The sequence below is a fragment of the Scyliorhinus canicula genome, chromosome 18, assembly GCF_902713615.1.
Source record: "Scyliorhinus canicula chromosome 18, sScyCan1.1, whole genome shotgun sequence".
Lineage (NCBI taxonomy): Eukaryota > Metazoa > Chordata > Chondrichthyes > Carcharhiniformes > Scyliorhinidae > Scyliorhinus > Scyliorhinus canicula.
The window spans coordinates 22,517,896-22,538,439 of NC_052163.1; the positions used below are offsets into that span (position 1 = coordinate 22,517,896).

The 20,544-nt window shown below is 52.0% G+C and overlaps 1 protein-coding gene across 3 annotated transcripts in view; it reads left to right on the forward strand.

The window, feature by feature from the left end:
- The first annotated feature begins 4,576 nt into the window (after nucleotides 1-4,576).
- Nucleotides 4,577-20,544, forward strand: part of sirt7 (sirtuin 7) — a 36,082-nt gene continuing 20,114 nt past the window's right edge. For all 3 annotated transcript variants that reach the window (XM_038776758.1, XM_038776759.1, XM_038776760.1), the window contains exons 1-3: nucleotides 4,577-4,732; nucleotides 9,828-9,965; nucleotides 14,948-15,052. In XM_038776758.1, coding sequence (XP_038632686.1) covers nucleotides 4,643-4,732; nucleotides 9,828-9,965; nucleotides 14,948-15,052 — 333 coding nt within the window. In that variant the 5' untranslated portion in view covers nucleotides 4,577-4,642. The remainder of the gene's footprint in view (nucleotides 4,733-9,827; nucleotides 9,966-14,947; nucleotides 15,053-20,544) is intronic.

A 20,544-nucleotide genomic window follows, 5' to 3' on the forward strand; every position in this document is an offset into this window, starting at 1 on the left:
GACGCAAGGGAAAAGTGACATTTCGCAAAATCGACAGCATTTTGAGAGCAAGTACACATTTTTCCTTGCTCCTTACCACCTCAGCTTCCCCACTTGCTTTCTCCCCCTCCATTTTCACCCCGAAAGACGAAATCTGTTTTATCCGATGGGACTGGAAACGACTAAAAAATGGAGAGTGGTCCAGATGGTCTGCCAAAAGGCACAAGGCGGATTGTTGATGTGAAGGTGAACAGCCAGCATCGCGGTGACCCCAATGTAACAAGGGGAAAGCTGAAAGAGAAAGGAGGGAAGGGTAGATTTTCTGCCCATTAATTGTGAGCAGGTCACTATTTGAAAAGAGGCGATCGACAACAAAACTCGAAATCACATTCTGAAAGACTAAGGGCAACTGCAGTAGGATATTGAGGAAAGTATCAGGCTGGTTATACTAGCTGAAACTCTCCTGTGGTTGGAGTCAAGGATATTGTTGAGGATTGATTCTTTACCATAGAATCCCTGCAGTGCAGAAGGAGGCCGTTCAGCCCATCGAGTCTGCACTGACCCTTGGAAAGAGCACCCTACCTAGGCCCACACCTCCACCCTATCCTTGTAACCCCACCTGATATTTCGGACACTAAGGGGCAATTTATCATGGCCAATCCACCTACCCTGCACATCTTTGGACTGTGGGCGGAGATCGGAGCACCCGGAGGAAACCCACGCAGACACAGGGAGAACGTGCAGACTCCACACAGGCTGGCACCCGAGGCGAAATTGAGCTCGGGTCCCTGGCGCTGTGAGGCTGCAGTGCTAACCACTGTGCCATTGTGCCGCCCATACTACAGCTGACCTAGGAGTGCTTGGACAGAAAGTTTGAAGTTAAAAGATGATTCAGCACTAACCTTTACCTTAATCAGCATAACATTTCCCGCAAAAGTCCACAATTCCTAAATGCCATAAAAAACTATTGGAAGCCTGGAACATTGGGACTATACACTACAACATATGATGGCTGATCCCTCAGTTGGGCATTCCATATGAGGAATAGTGTTCAGAGGGAATACTGTGTTCAAGAAATCACAGACCTGTAGTCTCTGGGCGCGATTCTCCGCCCCCCCACGCCGGGTGGGAGAATAGCGGGAGGGCCTCCCGACATTTTTCACGCCCTCCCGCTATTCTCCCCCCCCCCCCCACGCCCGACCCACGCCATGAATCGTCGCTCTCTGTTTTTTACGGCGAGTGGCGATTCTCCGAGGCCGATGGGACGAGCGTCTGCGCCTTCATGCCCGTTTCAACACGGCAGCAAACACACCTGCTCGCTGCCGTCATGAAACGGGCGCCAGATGCCCGTTTGGGGCATCTGGGGGCCCGATTGGCACGGCAGTACCACGGCCGTGCCAAGGGGGGCATAGGACCCGCGATCGGCCGTGCGTCCGTAACGGACGCACTCTTTTCCCTCCGCCGCCCAGCAAGATCAAGCCGCCACATCTTGCGGGGCGGCTGAGGGAAAGACGCCAACTGCGCATGTGCAGGTTGGTGTTGTCCAACCTGCGCATGCACGGCTGACGTCATCGGCCGCGTCAGCCGGCATGACGCTTGACGTGCGGCCTTGACGACCGTCGTCAAGGCCGCGCCGCCGTGAGGCACGGGGCCGTGCTCCTAGCCCCGCCCGGGGGGGGGGGTGGAATCGGCCCCAGAAGTGGGCGCGAAGGCTGCCGTGGGTCACGACCTGTCCCACGGCAGCCTTTACGATTCTCCGCATTTGCGGAGAATCTCGCCCTGACTTTCCATTCACTAACTTGGAGAAACAGAAAATTAAAGGCTTCTGACGCACAGTTTCACAGCTAACATTGGGAGAATGCCACCTCAAAAACTCATTCCTCCCTTGAAGCATCTGATTAGGGAGTCAGCTCAATGCTTCCAAATTGACTTAAAACACTCTAGACTTTGCTAATGTGATCAAGTCCACACTTTAAATGTGTCTTACTGTAATGAGGTGAGAAGCTTAGTCACCCTGGCGGAACCTAAACTGAACACCCTTGAGCAGACAATTGCTGAGTAAGTGCTGCTTGACAGTGCTGTCGATGGCCCCTTCCATCATTTTGGGGTGGTAACTGGCCAGGTTGGATTTGTCCTGTTTCTTGTATACAGGACATACCAGGGCAATTTTCCACATTACCGGGTAGATGCCAGTGTTGCAGCTGAACTGGAAGAGTTTGGATGGGGGCACGTCAGGTTCTGGAGCACAAGTCTTCATTAGCACTAGCAGGAAAAATAAAATGGCATATTCCTTAAATGGAGAATGACTACAGAATTCCAAGGTACAGAGGAATATAGGTGTTCTCGTGCATGAGTTACAAAACGTTAGTAAGCAGGTACAACATGTAATCAAGAAGGCTAATGGGATGCTATCCTTTAGTACGAGAGGAATTGAACATAAAAATAAGGATGTCATGTCTCGGTTCTACAGGGCATCGATGAGACCGCATCTCGAATAATGTGTGCAGTTTTGGTCTCCTTATTTAAGGAAGGATGTAAATGCATAGGAGACGATTCAGGGGAAGCTTACAAGACTGACACCTGGAATGAGTGGAATGCTTATGAGGATAGGTTAGACAAACTGGGCTTGTTTCTACTGGAGTTTAGAAAAGTTAGCGCGACTTAATTGAAGTATACAAGATCCTGAATTGTCTTGACAAGATGGATGTAGAAAGGATGTTTCCTCTTCCAGGTGAGTCCAGGGCTAGAGGCCGAACAAGAATCTATCTACCACAGCCTTAAAAATATTCAATGACCCCACATTCATTGCCTCCTGAGGCAGAAGATTCCAAAGTTGCACCAACCTCTGAGAGAAAAAAGTTTATCCTCATCTCTGTCCTATAAGGGCGATTTCTAATTTTACAAACTTTCCCTCTAGCCGGCTTTTAACAATGCCGGCTGCGAGCGGCCTTCAAAGTGACGGCCGGCGACCATAGAAGAAAATGCGGGCGCACTGCGCATGCATGTCCGCTCATCGGTGCTCCGCTCATCGGTGCGTATGTGCAGAGCCACGCACGGGGGTGGGGTTCGGCGCATGCGCACCAATGAGTGAACACGCATGCGCAGTGCGCCCGCATTTTTTTCTATGGTCGCCGGCCGTCACTTTGAAGGCCGCTCGCAGCGGGCCTTTACTGCGTGTGAATTTGCGCAATTGGGAGCGCCGCGACGGACGGCTCCGTGACCCTTCAGACACTCGCCCACGACCCACCCACGGGTCGCAACCCCAACTTTGAAAATGCCTGATCCAACACGATATCATGAGATGTTGTGATGTGAATTCCACCCATTGTGGGTGGGGTCACTTTAATGTGCAGATTCCAGAGATACCTGAGGCATTGTGATTTATCCCCTTTGCCTCGGAGACCTCGGGCGAGTGTCATTCAGTACTGGTCTCCCAGGGGATAGGAGGCCTCCAGATGCATGCCCTTTGGGCAGGCTGGCACCTTAGCACTGCCAAGGTACCCAGGTGGCATTTTTTGTGTGGGTCCGATTGGTCTGGGGGTGCCCTGTGTGGGTGTTAGGGGTGTGGTCAAGGACCATCCCATAGTGCTTTGGGGCTGGGGGGAGTCAGGGGACACTTTGGGCCTTGGAGATTTAAAAATAGCGACCCGACCTCTTCTCACACTGAGGAGTTCCGGCAAGCAGAGCTCCTCGGTGTACAAAAACAGGGCTATTTGTGGCTTCAGCAACATGTTCCCCTTGAGGCCCTTTATCAAACGCGAGCTGGGAAACACACAGCTAAACACGCTCACTTTGGGACTTTGTTCCCATTTAGTTAAATCACGCCCATAAAGTCTGACATAAGAACTTCTTCGGTGATCACTCACCGACGAGTATGATTATGCACCTAAGAAATTCTGTGTCGCTGGTCATGGGCTCTGTGGGTGTTTGTGTGGCTGATGAGCCTGATCCTCGAGCCATTTATCTGACCGCATACTTGGTCGGGGGTTTCTGGGAGGTGGGATGGATTTGTCCTTGGACTCGAGATTGCTGGTATTCCTTTCCCAGTCTACTTTCCGTAACTCCTCTTGCCGTTGGGTGTTAATGAAGAATTGTGTCCCTTCAATCAGAAGGTTCCTCCTGAGAATCTTTGACAACCTGGACATCCATGCAGATACCAAGATCTTTGTGTACAAGGCAGTCCATGTTCCCAACTCTTCTAAACCACTCAGAAACTTGGACGTAAAAATGCAGTTAGTCAAGAATATTAAAAGTAGCTACCAAAACTTGGAGCTTTAAGTAAAATTGAAATCCAAAATATTATGTCCAGTGATTACGTTTTGCTGATGGATCACACAGGTAAGAGTTTGCTGGCTCAGTGATTCCTATCCCCTTCAACAGGAGCCGCTGTTGCAGGGTGTTGTTTGGACTCCGGCCACAGGAGCCGCTGTTGAAGGGTGTTCTTTGGACTCCGGCCACAGGAGCCGCTGTTGCAGGGTGTTGTTTGGACTCCGGCCACAGGAGCCGCTGTTGAAGGGTGTTGTTTGAACTCCGGCCACAGGAGTCGCTGTTGCAGGGGTGAGTGCTCCTCATCCAGGCTCCGGTGGAGCGGGGAGCCCTCTCCCTCTCCTTGTTTTAAAGGGCCCGGTCGCTGCCGAGGCCGCTCGCCCGCCCTCACCCGGCCATGGCCGGAGTGTCCCAGCGGGAGGTCCGGAAAGCGGCTGATCGGCGGCAGAAGCGGGTGCTGGAGGAGCAGAGGGCCAGGATTAAACTGGTCAGGTTCATAGTGGCTTCATCGTCTGCTCGGCGGGAATTGGCGGGGCGGCTCCTGCAGCCGGGGAGGGCTCGGGTCCCGGTAACCGGCACCGGATGGGACAGAGTCCCAACCAACACCCCCGTCACCCCCCTCCCCCCTCCCCCCCCGTCACCCCCCCTCCCCCCCGTCACCCCCCCCCCCCCCGTCACTCCCCCCCCCCCCCCCCCCCGGTCACCCCCCCTCCCCCACCCGTCACCACCCTCCCCTCCTCCCCCCCCCCCGTCACCCCCCTCCTCCCCCCCCGTCACCCCCCTCCTCCCCCCCCGTCACCCCCCTCCTCCCCCCCCCCGTCACCCCCCTCCTCCCCGTCACCCCTGCCCCTCTTTCCCCCCCGAGCCCCTCTTTTCCCCCCCGAGCCCCTCTTTTCCCCCCCGAGCCCCTCTTTTCCCCCCGAGCCCCTCTTTTCCCCCCCGAGCCCCTCTTTTCCCCCCGAGCCCCTCTTTTCCCCCCCGAGCCCCTCTTTTCCCCCCCGAGCCCCTCTTTTCCCCCCCGAGCCCCTCTTTTCCCCCCCGAGCCCCTCTTTTCCCCCCCGAGCCCCTCTTTTCCCCCCCGAGCCCCTCTTTTCCCCCCCGAGCCCCTCTTTTCCCCCCCGAGCCCCTCTTTTCCCCCCCGAGCCCCTCTTTTCCCCCCCGAGCCCCTCTTTTCCCCCCCGAGCCCCTCTTTTCCCCCCCGAGCCCCTCTTTTCCCCCCCCGAGCCCCTCTTTTCCCCCCCGAGCCCCTCTTTCCCCCCCGAGCCCCTCTTTCCCCCCCCGACCCCCTCTTTCCCCCCCCGAGCCCCTCTTTCCCCCCCCGAGCCCCTCTTTCCCCCCCCCGAGCCCCTCTTTCCCCCCCCGAGCCCCTCTTTCCCCCCCCCGAGCCCCTCTTTCCCCCCCCCCCGCCCCTCTTCCCCCCCCCGACCCCCTCTTTCCCCCCCCGAGCCCCTCTTTCCCCCCCCGAGCCCCTCTTTCCCCCCCCGAGCCCCTCTTTCCCCCCCCGAGCCCCTCTTTCCCCCCCCGAGCCCCTCTTTCCCCCCCCCTAGCCCCTCTTTCCCCCCCCCCCAGCCCCTCTTTCCCCCCCCCGAGCCCCTCTTTCCCCCCCCCCGAGCCCCTCTTTCCCCCCCCGAGCCCCTCTTTCCCCCCCCGAGCCCCTCTTTCCCCCCCCGAGCCCCTCTTTCCCCCCCCGAGCCCCTCTTTCCCCCCCCGAGCCCCTCTTTCCCCCCCCGAGCCCCTCTTTCCCCCCCCGAGCCCCTCTTTCCCCCCCCGAGCCCCTCTTTCCCCCCCCGAGCCCCTCTTTCCCCCCCCGAGCCCCTCTTTCCCCCCCCGAGCCCCTCTTTCCCCCCCCGAGCCCCTCTTTCCCCCCCCGAGCCCCTCTTTCCCCCCCCCGAGCCCCTCTTTCCCCCCCCCGAGCCCCTCTTTCCCCCCCCCGAGCCCCTCTTTCCCCCCCCCGAGCCCCTCTTTCCTTCCCCCCCCGAGCCCCTCTTTCCCCCCCCCCGAGCCCCTCTTTCCCCCCCCGAGCCCCTCTTTCCCCCCCCCCCGAGCCCCTCTTTCCCCCCCCCCCGAGCCCCTCTTTCCCCCCCCCGAGCCCCTCTTTTCCCCCCCCCGAGCCCCTCTTTCCCCCCCCCGAGCCCCTCTTTCCCCCCCCCGAGCCCCTCTTTCCCCCCCCCCGAGCCCCTCTTTCCCCCCCCGAGCCCCTCTTTCCCCCCCCGAGCCCCTCTTTCCCCCCCCCCGAGCCCCTCTTTCCCCCCCCCCGAGCCCCTCCTTTCCCCCCCCCCCGAGCCCCTCTTTCCCCCCCCCGACCCCTCTTCCCCCCCCCCGAGCCCCTCTTCCCCCCCCCGAGCCCCTCTTTCCCCCCCCCGAGCCCCTCTTCCCCCCCCCGAGCCCCTCTTCCCCCCCCCGAGCCCCTCTTTCCCCCCCCGAGCCCCTCTTCCCCCCCCCCGAGCCCCTCTTTCCCCCCCCCGAGCCCCTCTTTCCCCCCCCCGAGCCCCTCTTTCCCCCCCCCGAGCCCCTCTTTCCCCCCCCCGAGCCCCTCGTTCCCCCCCCCCGAGCCCCTCGTTTCCCCCCCGAGCCCCTCTTTCCCCCCCGAGCCCCTCTTTCCCCCCCGAGCCCCTCTTTCCCCCCCCGAGCCCCTCTCTCCCCCCCCCCCCGAGCCCCTCTCTCCCCCCCCCCCCGAGCCCCTCTCTCCCCCCCCCCGAGCCCTCTTTCCCCCCCCCCCCGAGCCCCTCTTTCCCCCCCCCGAGCCCCTCTTTCCCCCCCCCGAGCCCCTCTTTTCCCCCCCCCCGAGCCCCTCTTCCCCCCCCCCGAGCCCCTCTTCCCCCCCCCCCCCCCGAGCCCCTCTTCCCCCCCCCCCGAGCCCCTCTTCCCCCCCCCCCGAGCCCCTCTTCCCCCCCCCCGAGCCCCTCTTCCCCCCCCCGAGCCCCTCTTCCCCCCCCCGAGCCCCTCTTCCCCCCCCCCCGAGCCCCTCTTCCCCCCCCGAGCCCCTCTTTCCCCCCCAAATCTCTTCTGCCCCCACCCATCACCCCCTGCGCCTCCACCCCTGCCCCCTGTCACCCCCTGCGCCTCCACCCCTGCCCCCTGTCACCCCCTGCGCCTCCACCCTGCCCCTGTCACCCCCTGCGCCTCCACCCCTGCCCCCGTCACCCCCTGCGCCTCTACCCCTGCCCCCCGGCACCCCCTGCGCCTCTACCCCTGCCCCCCCGGCACCCCCTGCGCCTCTACCCCTGCCCCCCGGCACCCCTGCGCCTCTACCCCTGCCCCCCGTCACCCCCTGCGCCTCTACCCCTGCCCCCCGTCACCCCCTGTGCCTCTACCCCTGCCCCCCGTCACCCCCTGCGCCTCTACCCCTGCCCCCCCGTCACCCTCTGCGCCTCTCCCCCTGCCCCCCCATCCCCCCCTGCGCCTCTACCCCTGCCCCCCGTCACCCCCTGCGCCTCTACCCCTGCCCCCCGTCACCCCCTGCGCCTCTACCCCTGCCCCCCGTCACCCCCTGCGCCTCTACCCCTGCCCCCGTCACCCCCCTGCGCCTCTACCCCTGCCCCCCATCACCCCCCTGCGCCTCTACCCCTGCCCCCGTCACCCCCCTGCGCCTCTACCCCTGCCCCCCATCACCCCCCTGCGCCTCTACCCCTGCCCCCCGTCACCCCCTGCGCCTCCTCCCCTGCCCCCGTTGGGCAAGGCACTGGAAGGTGCCTGGCATCTTTTAATTTGTGCTCCTGTATCCCACGTTTTCAGGGAAAGGCGGGTAGAAAAGTGTTGAGTAAAAAGGAAAAACAAGGCAATTACTATCGAGCTTCCACACTAGGTTGCAGAGATTGGAAGAATAGCTACATTCTCAAATGTGCTCTCTGATCATCTGTGGTTGGGACTGCCCAAAAGATGAGGGTGATCAATTTTCGTGTGGTGCTGTATCCCACAACAAATCTTATGAATATTTACAGTCGCTACTTGTGGTGCAAATCTCTGCTAAACACCACAGTTTAGCGTGACAATTCTTGGTGGTAAAAATGCTATTTTCTAAGTGAGAGCATTTGCCTACAAATGACACTTGGGGGTTGCTTTTAATGCAGTAATTGGTGGCATATCAAATATTTTCTGCTTATGAATCATGGGACAGTTTGCTAGATAACACATAACTAATTAAGCTGGGGACAATGACTGCAAGTGCCTGGCTAAAAGTACTGTCAAATTCAATTAACTATTAATGGTAATACTGTAAAACTTCTCTTTTAGTGCAATGAGTACGTGTTTAAAATCTGTCAAGTCTGGCCCATGAGTAAATGGCATATTACCCTTTTAATTAGATATTAATGGCATTCTTTCAACTTTATCAAAAATTAAACCTTCAACTATCTCCGCAGCACTAACGTGTGATATTCAGCAGCAGGTGTTAGTTCTGCTGTTGCATATTATTAAATTAGCCATTGTCCATCTACTCCATTGATGAGGTGTCTTTACTATTATAGAATAACCATGTCACTTGTTACACTGGAGATTATCACAGAGATTACTTTCTTCAGTTTCAGTGGCAAGTGCCTGGTGCATTAAATTGCTATTTGTATTTTTACCAGGGACAGGATGATCACAGTGAAGGGGGAAAGGATAGCTTCAAATAGGATTTTAGCAAAGTGTAATGTGGGTGTGTGAAAATTGAACTCTGAAAAACACTCAAACTAGTTTTTTGATTTCTTAATCTGTGCATTAGTTTTGACAAACATGCAAGTTTGTAAACATGTTTATGATTCATTGGAACAATTGCACAAAGTAAATATTTGAGGCTTACAAACCAGGAACGTGCCTGGAGGGAATGTGACAGATTTGGTAGTTGTGGAAGCAATGTGACATGATCTACGAAGAGTGTTACACAGCAACTGCCTAGGTAAAATGAGTTGGCTCAAATATTTTATCGGTACAGGAATTAAAACTGTTTTCAACTCCTGTTCGATGGTGTTCAATTGGAGCAGTAAATTAGAATATGTTTTTTTTTGCAATTAGATTCTTCATTCTTTTTCACACATTAAACCACGACTAGAAAGAGCTGCTATTTGCTGATGTTTAGAATTTGTCTGTTGAAATTAAAGTTTGTAACGTAACGCCCCGGTAAATGATTGTGGAACTTGCTGACGAGTATTGTCACTTGGTCTACACTAGCTATCTATTCTCTTTCAATTCTTTTGCTCCTATACGCGCTCAATGTCTTTCTTCAAGTATTAACACTTATAAGGCAGTTGGATAATTGAATCTGCTGTAACAAGTGTTGCCCATCTTAATTGCTCATTTTTTCTAATCTCTTTTTTTAACAAACAATTTTATTGAGGTAGTTTTTTAGCATTGTAAACAGTTACAAACATCAACAGAAAGAAAGCAAAAAAGGCAAAAATGCGCAAACGTCCACGTACATTCAATACTTCAGTCGTAACATACTGCACAAGCCCGCTCCTCTCCCACCAGTACTACCTGCCAATTTATCCCTCTACTCTAACCCTGCTGACTCTCATTCTGCTGAATGGTTGCCACCTTTGGGCGAACCCTTGTACAGATCCCCTCAAGGTCTAATCTCCTCTTAACTGAATCTTTTGCAGGTCTCCAAAATCCTACAAAAACCGGATCAACTGCGAACTAAGGATGACCTCACTGTCCTTGCAGCATGTGTTGACACTGTGCAGGAGTTGCAAAAGCGAAAGCAGAAGACCGAGGCACGAAAAAGAAAACTTGAAGAAGTGGGTAATTTATCCAGTGCAATGTAGTTGACTCCTGAACTTGCTTATTGATCAGCAACAGACTCTGTCAATGGTGGTTTAAATCAGAGAAACATTTATTTAAAAAACAAACTCTTAAATTCTAGGGCATGATTCTCTAGCCTCATTGCGCTTGATGAGAGTGCAACGAGAGTGTATTCCAGTAGGTGGGTGGGCCATATAACATGTGTGAGTTCTTGCCTAGCATCCCAATCAGACTGTGATGCCTGGACACTGCCTGATCACTGCAGCAGGCCACACCACTGACACAGCAGCCAACATCCTAACACCCAGGGGATGGGACACAGCTCCGGGAACATATCCTTGGCTGGAGGGTGGGTGAGTGCAATGGGGAGGGACTAGCGCCCTGCCCAGGTAACGTTATGTGCGGGTGTCAGGGGTACTGGGGTTTGTTAAGGGGGGGCCAGCTGTGCCCGGAAGTGCTTGGGCAGGGCGTTTTGTATGTGGGGAAGGGGGTGGGGGGGAAGATCAATGAGGATTGGAGGGTCCTGGAGTGGGAGCTACCACTCTTTGTCAGTCTAACACCCTCTCTCAATTCCTTACAGATATTGGATGGTATTTTAGACCCAGGGGCTGGTTTAGCACAGGGCTAAATCACTGGCTTTGAAAGCAGACCAAGGCAGGCCAGCAGCACGGTTCAATTCCCTTACCAGCCTCCCCGAACAGGTGCCGGAATGTGGCGACTAGGGGCTTTTCACAGTAACTTCATTTGAAGTGTACTTGTGACAATAAGCGATTTTCATGCCATTTTACAGAACAGGCCCTAGTGGTGCTGCTGGTAGGCCAGGTGGCCAGACGCCGGAGACAGTGGCAACAGCAATGTCTACAGAGGTTCGAGGCAGTGGCCATGTGCTGGACCCTGCCCCACACCCCGAAGACCCGGCCGCTCATCAGCCAGGGTGAGACCCAGAGAGGGAGGCTCGTGGCGGGCCCAGGGTATGCAGACGTGACCGGTCGTTTCAACAGATGACATACAGTATGTGCTGCAGGAAGCACTACCTCAACAAGGAGACAGTGCGGCACGTGCGCCTTGTCCTCGCGGACCTGGTACAATATGGAGGATGAGGACCTCGCACCGAATTGCTGTCGAGGTCACCGCAGTCTTGAACCTTTACACTCCAGGATCATTCCAGGGCGTGAGCAGGGACCTGTGTGGCATCTCGTAGGCCACAGACCACAGGTGCATCCAACAGGTCATGGCTGCCCTGTTTACCTGGGCAGAAAACTATATCAACTTTGACATGGACCAAGCCTGACAAGATGCCTGGACAGCAGGATTCTCCACCATCATCACGATGGTCCAGGGACTGATACTGCACGCATGTCGCCAGGCCAGCTGGGAGTGCCTTGCATTAACAGGAAGGGGTTCCACTCCCTCAACATTCGTCTTGCGTGTTACCACAACAAACCGATCGTGCACGCTTCCCAGGGAATGTGCGCAACAGCTGCAACCTGGGCAGTCAGGCATCCCCGTCATCTTTGAGGACCATCCCAGGATGACCAGTTGGCTCTTGTGGGGGGGGGGGGGGGAGGAAATAAGGGGTACCCGCTGAGGACCTGGCTAATAACGCCAGTACAGAGGCTGGAGACCAAATTGGAGTCCCAATACAACGAGGCCCGTGTGGCTACCCGGGCTGTCCAGAAGCGATGCATCAAACTGCTCATTCTGATGCGTCGACTGCTCCAGTGGTGCCCTGTAGTATGTATCTCTCCCTCTCCCTCTGCTGTGTCCTCCACAACCTGGCACAGCAGCAGTGCGATGTTCTGGAGGTGGGGGATGAGGATGTGTGGCCACCGCTGAGGAGGAGCCGGACCAGCAGGAGCTGGAGGAGGACCTTGGGGATGAACTGGGTGACCCCTCCTCTTCCCACTGTCCCAGCGTATGTGTTACATCATTCCAGGGTACTGGGACTGTCGTCACTGTCGAGGGCAGGGGCTTGATAACCCGCAGAGAGTTGAACGCTGACAGTCCTGAATCTATGCCATAGTCTGACCCCTGCTTATTGCTCGCTCACACCCATCACCTGCATGCGGTGTGCTGGGGGGGATGCATTCCTGAAGAGATGGGCCAAGGGTTCGGAGGTCGGAAGCCAAGTGACAGGCGTCATACTGGTTGTGGTGAAGGGTTTTTAATATTTCACAGGTGTCCAACAATGCCCAACTCTCCCGATGGTGTCATCCCCCACCCCAGTGCCCTCAGTGATCCTCGACGTACTTAGCCTTCCATGTTCTACCACTACGTCTAGTTGCGTCCCCAGGATGCACACCAAGGTGCAGGCAGCCAATTGTTTACCATGTCCCGTGGCCTTTGATGCCCCTGGGATACGTTCTCTGGGGCCAGCTGGGTCCTGGGATTCGGTGGACCTCCCACTGCTGTCTCGTCTGAACATTACTGCCTCCACCTGATGTGCATCAGCAACTGTGTGGCGCTCACCAGATTGTGCCCCAGAAGCTTGACCACTAATGTTGCCCACCGAGGTTGTCTCTGTGCTTGTGGAGGCTGGGGATGACAGCTGTGACGTTTTATTTGTGGCATCCTTGGAGCTCTCCTCTGAGGTGATCGCAGGAGAGGGGGGCATCCCGGATGGGCCGTCGGCTGGAGGACCTGCGGGAGAATGGACATTGTGGTCAGTGGGAGGGATTGGTCAGTCGGTATGGCATTAACAGCCTGTGTTTGACAGGTCCTCTGGGTGGGTTCCGGTGGACCCTCGCCTCTACGGTGTACGCCAACCTCCGCACCAATGACCACTCTGTCCTTGGCCACCTCTAGGGCCCGTTCCTTGAACATAGAACAGGCCCTTCGGCCCTCGATGTTATGCCGAGTTTTGTCCGAAACCAGGATCAAGCTATCCCACTCCATCATTGTGGTGTGCTCCATGTGCCTATCCGAAGGTAGTGAGGATTCTTATGTCCAGCACCCTCTGCCAGTCTGAGCCCTCTCCCCGCGATTGTGAGAGCTTCTCCTGCAGAGGGCATTGTTAGCTGCACAGTGGTGGGGGGTGTGGTGAAAGGGAGGGTTGGGTGGGGAATGCTTGCATGGGGGCAGAAAGGTGTCGTTGGGGGAGCTTTGTCAACTCGCCTGTGCTGCCCGGTGTAGGCCATTGACCTTCTTGCAGCACTGGAGGCCAGTCCTCCCGGTCATGGCTGACTGCCACTGCGTCCCAGGTGGCATTGGCTGCCCTGTGGCTCACCCTCTGGGAACATTCCTCCTGGCCTCCACTGCATCTAGGAGCCTCCCCAGGTCTGTGCCTCGAAACCTTGGGGCCGGACGTCTCGGCGTCATGCCTGCGAGCTGAGTAGGGTTGACTGCAAGTTTTAGTTTGAAGTGCTACTCTACCTTGTTAACGGGGGGGCTGGCGAGCGTGGTCCTGGCAAATTGGCTGGCGAACCTTCATTTGCGGCGTGACGCCCGTGGAGCCTTTTTAAGTCGACCAATTAACATTGTATTGCGTTACTAGGCTGAGCGCTGGGAAGCTTAAAGCAGTTCCTGCTCACTACCACATGAGTGTGCCTAGTGTTCAACTGCTGTTTTGACCAACTTTAATAATAATCTGTATTGTTACAAATAGGCTTACATTAACACTACAATGAAGTTACTGTGAAAAGCCCCTAGTCGCCACATTCTGGCGCCTGTTTAGGTACACGGAGGGAGAATTTAGAATGTCCAAATTACCTCACAGCACGTCTTTCGGAACTTGTGGGAGAAAACCGGAGCACTCGGAGGAAACCCACGCAGACACCGGAAAAATGTGCAGACTCTGCAGAGGCAGTGACCCAAGCTGGGAATCGAACCTAGGACCCTGGTGCTGTGAAGCAACAGTGCTAACCACTGTGCTACCGTGCACCATTCTTTCAATGGATAAGAAAAACTGTATTTCTTTGGTGCCTTTCATATTGTCTTAAGACCAAAATGTTGTAATTAGGAAACGTGGCAATCAACTTGCACTTTGCAAAGTTCTTCAAACAGCAATGCGATAATGACCAGATTGAGGAATAAATATTAATTAGGGCACCACTGCCATTGTTCTTCGTCAAACTAATGCCATGGGATCTTTTGCATCCGCTCGACAGCAGGGCCCCAGTTTAACATCTCATCTGAAAGATCGTGCAGTACTCCCCCAGTACTGCACTAACCTAGATTATGCACTCAATTCCCTGAATTGGGGCCTGAATCCACGACCTTTTAGCACTGAGCCGCGGTTGGCACTTTAGTGTGGGTACATGCTCCCTCTTCTCCTATAACGTATCTAATTCTCATATATGTTACACTCAATACTGAGACAACTATGAGATTTCCATCATCCCTTGCCTGCCTATGCCATGCATAATTTGTTTGGCATGGAAACTGTTCTTTGGCATATGCCAATTTGTAAACCATCACTTGGAGACTGCAGGTGTTAACTTTTTTTTTCCTCCGGAAAGCCCTGAAGTCTGCCCTCATTTCCTCAATGCTATCATCACTATTGGTAACTCGTGTGAAGAAATTGCAGACGTTAATTCAACTTCTATTATTGTAATACAGCAAAATATTGAATTTACCCACTGGGCTGCCTATTATATATCAGCCTTGGCTCAGTGGTAGCACACTTTCCTCTGAATCAGGTCAGGAATTGATGTCCTGTTCCATGTGTAGCAACTCAGGGTTTCACTTTTGGGTGAGGCATTAAATCATGGTTTTGTATGCCGTCTTGGATGGATGTAAAAGATCCCACCACAATGTGCAAAGGAGAGAAAGGGAGTTGTGCAGTTGCCGTGACTAATATTTATCCCTCAGCCAACACCATCAAAAACAAATTAACTAGGAAAGGCATAATAGAAATACAAGGTTCTTCCTGAACCAGTGAATTTGTAAATCACCATTTTTTTAAGATGCTGGTATAGAATGGGTACATGTTAAGTGTTGGTATGCTAAGAGGTTTCTGACTAGTTTTTCTTCTCATTAGGTTATAGATGAGCCTGAAGAACTAAGGAGAAAAATTAACCTGCTGGCAGCAGCCATTCAGGATGCACAATATCCAGTGATCTATTCTGGTGCAGGGATCAGCACGGTAAGGCAGTACCATAACACAGCCAGAGAAATTAGATCCATAATTGGCGAATTACTAGGACATCAAACAACTTCTGCTTAGCAGCTTGAAAGCATGTGCAGCAGACTATGAAACAGCAGTCGTAACAATATTAGCTTGACAAAATAAAAATGTGTTACTATAGGTGCTAACTAGATTTTCATAACATCACATTGAGTGTGGTCCTCTCAACAGCCATAGGAAGCACCAGAGGGCAGTAACAACCTCCCTGGGATGGGACTGACATGAGCGTTGATTTCAATTGCATTGAATGGAAATATCCGTAAAAGAACCCAACACTGCAATACAGTTTAGTTTCTTTTCATGTGAATTGTAATCTATTCCATACAGAAACAACATCTGCAGTGCATGGAAATGAGAGATGGAGCAATTGATTACATTGGATTTACAGATTATAATCAGTCCATTTGGCCTGGCAGGTCTATCCTCTGCAGAAGCATTGTTCCACCTTATTCCATCTTGCATTTCAAGACATCCTCCCTCCAATTATTTTCTTCCTCATTTACTGAGCTACTTAGCTTTATGGATCTATGCTCAACTAGGCTATGTGGTCACAAGTTCCATATTCCCCTGACTGAATTAAACCATCTTATATTTATCATCTTCTCTACATCTATTCTATCCAACCTCTTTATAATTAAAAATAAATAAATTTAGAATACCCAATTATTTTTTCCAATTAAGGGCCAATTTAGCGTGGCCAATTCACCTAACCTGCACATCTTTGGGTTGTGGGGGCGAAACCCACGCAGACACGGGGAGAATGTGCAAACTCCACATGGACAGTGACCCAGACCTCTGTATAATTTTAAAGACAAGTACCTCCTCAGTCTCCAGCTGTGTTGTGTAACTGATGGCTGTGACACAAATTCCCAGTGCTTGACGAATGGGAATTTCACATCTCGCGCCTGGCTTTATTACAGTCTCTATTTTGTGCTAAGTATTAAAAAGAAGGTTGGCATTTAGAGTAACAAAGGTAGGAAAAGTGATGAAAAGTCTTCAGAATATAGTGAAAAGAGCATTGGGGTGAATTACTTGTTATCAGTGGGTGCTTTCTCGGCAAGAGTGATTGTGCAGAGGCTGGTGAAGATGTCTGCTGACGAGCCCATTAGCTTTTCACCACCGTCCACATTCCCAAGACCCCCTGCCAATTTTGGGGTTGTGCAATAGGTTATGGGCTCTAACAATGTTCCAGCAGTAGTACGAAAGACTTGTGCTCCAGAACTTGCTGCACCCCAAGCCGAACTGTACCAGTACAGCTATAGCACTGGCATCTACCCAGCAATGTGGTAAATTTTCTAGGTATGTCCTGGACATGAGAAGCATAACATCCAACCCGGCTAATTAACACCCTATCGGTCTACGCTCAATCATCACTAAAGTGATGGAAGGAATCATGAACAGTGCTATCAAGCGGCACTCACACTCAGCAATAACATGCTCACTGAAGCTCAGTCTGGAGTCATACCTAGCACAAAGGACGATGGTTGTGGTTGTTGGAGGTCAGTTATCTCAGTCCTGGGACATAACTACAGGAGTTCCTCAGGGTAGAGTGCTAGGCCCAACTCTCTCTATCAGTGACCTTCCTTCTAACATCAGGTCAGATGTGGGATGTTTGCTGATGACTGCACAATGTTCACCATTTGTGACTCCTCCGATACTGAAGCAGTCCACATGCAAATGCAGCAAGACCGGGACAATATCCAGGCCTAGGCAAGTAAAATTTGCACCAAGCAAGTGCCAGACAATGACCAGAAAGAGAGAATCAAACCATTGCCCTTTGACATTCAATGGCATTACCATCATTGAATCCCCCACTATCAACATCCTGGGGGTTACCATTGACCAGATACTGACTTAGACTAGCCATGTAAATACTGGGGCTGCAAGAGCAGATTAGAGATTAGGAATCCTGCAGCAAGTAACTCACCACCTGACTCCCCAAATCTATCCACCACATACAAGGCACAAGTCAGGAGTGTGATGGAATACTTCCCACTTTCCTGGATGAGTGCAGCTCAACAGCACTAGAAGCTCGACTAAGCAGCTAGCTTGATTGGCACACCAGACACGAGCATTCACTCTCTCTGTCACTGACGCACAGTGACAGCCGTGTGCACATCTACAAGATGCACTGCAGGAACACACCTCAACCAGCAACCACTTCAAACCCACAACCAGTACCACCTAGAGGTACAAGGGCAGCAGATACATGGGAACACCACCACCTGGAAATTTCCCTCCAAGTCACTCATCATCCGGCTTGGAAATCTATCGCCGTTCCTTCACTGTTGCTGGGTCAAAATCCTGGAACTCTCCCTCTAATAGCTCAGTGGGTGTACATACACCACATGCACTGCAGTGGTTCAAAAAGACAGCTCACCACCACCGCTTTGAAGGCAATTCTGGGTGGGCAACAAGTGCTGGGCGAGCCAGCGAACCCCATATCTCAAAAAAAATTAATAAAAAAGAAAAGATTAACCAAGGCAGGCTCAGAATGGCACACTGGCCAAAGAATTAGGCAACAACGTATTAAAAAATATTGTTTTAAAAAACTAGAAATGAAATATATCTTGGCTCTAACTGAAACTACTACTTGGCACTATGATTGATTTGTCTATATTCTGCATGATTATGAACTGGAAAGTTATTTTCCGGAGTGTTGAATAACAGGTGGACATGCCTGTTACTGTGTGCCCATTTATTTCATTTACAATCCTTGAGGTTTTATGGAGAGAAGATTTTGAAGCCATCATTGAGTTAAACAAAGTGAAAAGGCAGAGTGGTAACTCCCTTCATATTTCATCATCATATGCAAGTTGCATTTAAAAATGAAAATATTATCTAAAATAAAATCAAGAAACTAGCAGTATATATGACAGACATGGGAACACAGGAGAAAAAAGGCACTTTGGTCCCTCAAGCCTTCTCTGCAATTCAACTCGAGCATGACTGAACTTCTACCTCAATGCCATCTTCCTGCACTATCCCTGAATCCCATGATGTCATTGGTATTGGCCACTGCTTTAAACATACTCCAGTGAATGAACCTTTACAGCTCTTTGGGGTTAAGAATTCCAAGGAGTCCTCTGACTGAAGACATTCCTCCTTATCTCAGTCCAAAATAGCATGCCTCTTACTCTGAACTCTGTCCCCAGTTCTATACCACCCCTCAACCCAACTAGGCAATCATCCTTCCTGCTGATGATAGCAATCATCCTTCCTGCATTATTCTGTTAAGCCTAGTAAGCATTTTGTACACTTTTTTAAATCAGCTCACCTCTCATTCTTCACTCTAGAGAATACAGGCCCATTCTCCTCAAACTCTCCTGTAGGTAAATCCATCCTCCCAGGGATCGGTCTGGTGAGCGTTTGTTGCACTCCCTCTAACAAGGAAGTTAGACAAAGGCGAACCAGTGGACATGATTTATTTAGATTTCCAGAAGACCTTTGACAAGATGCGGCATAGGGGACTGTTAAATAAGTTAAGAGCCCATGGTGTTAAGGGTAAGATCCTGGCATGAATGGAGCAGAGAGTGGGGATAAACGGGTCTTTTTCAGGATGGCAGCCGGCGACTAGTGTGCCTCAGGGGTCTGTGCTGGGACCTCAACTTTTCACTATATACATTATTGATCTGGAAGAAGGAACTGAAGGCACTGTTGCTAAGTTTGCAGATGATACAAAAATCTGAAGAGGGACAGGTAGTATTGAGGAAACCCCAAGGGGGCTGCAGAAGGATTTGGACAAGCTCTGAGAGCGGGCAATGAAGTGGCAAATGAAATACAATGTGGAAAAGTGTGAGGTTATGTACTTTGGAAGGAGGAATCTAGGCATAGACTATTTTCTAAATGGGGAAATCAGAGAACCACAAAGGGACTTGGGTGTCCTTGTTCACGATTCTCTTAAGGTTAATGTGCAGGTTCAGTCGGCAAGTAAGAAAGCAAATGCAGTGTTAGCACTCATGTAAAGAGTGCTAGAATACAAGACCAAGGATGTACTTCTGAGGTTGTATAAGGCTCTGGTCAGACCCCATTTGGAGTATTGTGAGCAGTTTTGGGCTCTGTATCTAAGGAAGGATGTGCTGGCCTTGGAAAGGGTCCAGAGGAGGTTCACAAGAATGATCCCTGGAATGAAGAGCTTGTCGTATGAGGAACGGTTGAGGACTCTGGGTCTGTACCTGTTGAAGTTTAGAAGGATGAGGGGGTATCTTATCGAAACTTACAGAATACTTCGAGGCCTGGATAGAGTGGACTTGGAGAGGATGTTTCCACTTGTAGGAAAAACTAGAACCAGAGGACACCATCTCAGACTAAAGGAATGATCCTTTAAAACAGAGATGAGGAGGAATTTCTTCTGTCAGAGGGTGGTGAATCTGTGGAACTCTTTGCCACAGAAGGCTGTGGAGGCCAAATCACTGGGTGTCTTTAAGACAGAGATAGATAGGTTCTTGATTAATAAGGGGAACAGGGGTTATGGGGAGAAGGCAGGAGAACGGGGATGAGAAAATATCGCCATGAATGAATGGCGGAGCAGACTCGATGGGCCGAGTGGCCTAATTCTGCTCCTATGTCCTGTGGTTTTATGGCCAGTTCACTCTTCCTTGGGTAAGAAGACCAAAAATGCACACTAGTCCAGGTGTCTCACCAAGGCTCCATGCCACTCCAGCACTCTGGTTTAGCACAGGGCTAAGTCACTGGCTTTTAAAGCAGACCAAGGCAGGCCAGCAGCACGGTTCAATTCCCGTACCTGCCTCCCTGAACAGGCGCCGGAATGTGGTGACTAGGGGCTTTTCACAGTAACTTCATTTGAAGCCTACTTGTGACAAGCGATTTTCATTTCACTCTTTCTTACTCCTGTACTCAAATCACTTTGCAATGAAGGCTAACATACCATTTGTCTTCATATTTGCTTGTTGTACCGACATGTTAGCTCTGTGACTTATGAACAAGAACACCCAGGTTCCTTTGGACATCAACACTTCCCAAACTCCCGCATTTAAGAAATACTCTGCATTTCTGTTTTTCCTACCAAGGTGGATAACTTTATAGTTTTCCACATTTATATTCCGTCTGCCATGTGCTTGCCCACTCACTTAACCAGTCTACATCCCCATGAAGCCATTTTGTAACCTTAAGCAAAACAAAACTAGCCCGTTCAAAGTAAAATTATACCCAACCTTTTGGTTTATCAAATCTTTGTGAAGTTTTAATCTCCGCCACAATTGATGTTGCCAGAGAGTGTTGGGTTTGCATTAATTTACCAGCCCTCCTGGCGAGACCCATTATACTTTTAAAATGAGAATTTTCTTTTGCTGCCATATTTGTACTAGTTAGTTCTGTCCTGTATTTTTAGTAAGTAGTAACAGTTTCTTTGGAACCTCTTTATCAAGACTGGAAGGTTAACCATGCCCACCAAAATGCAAGTTTTCACCATTCCAATACTGGCACCATAC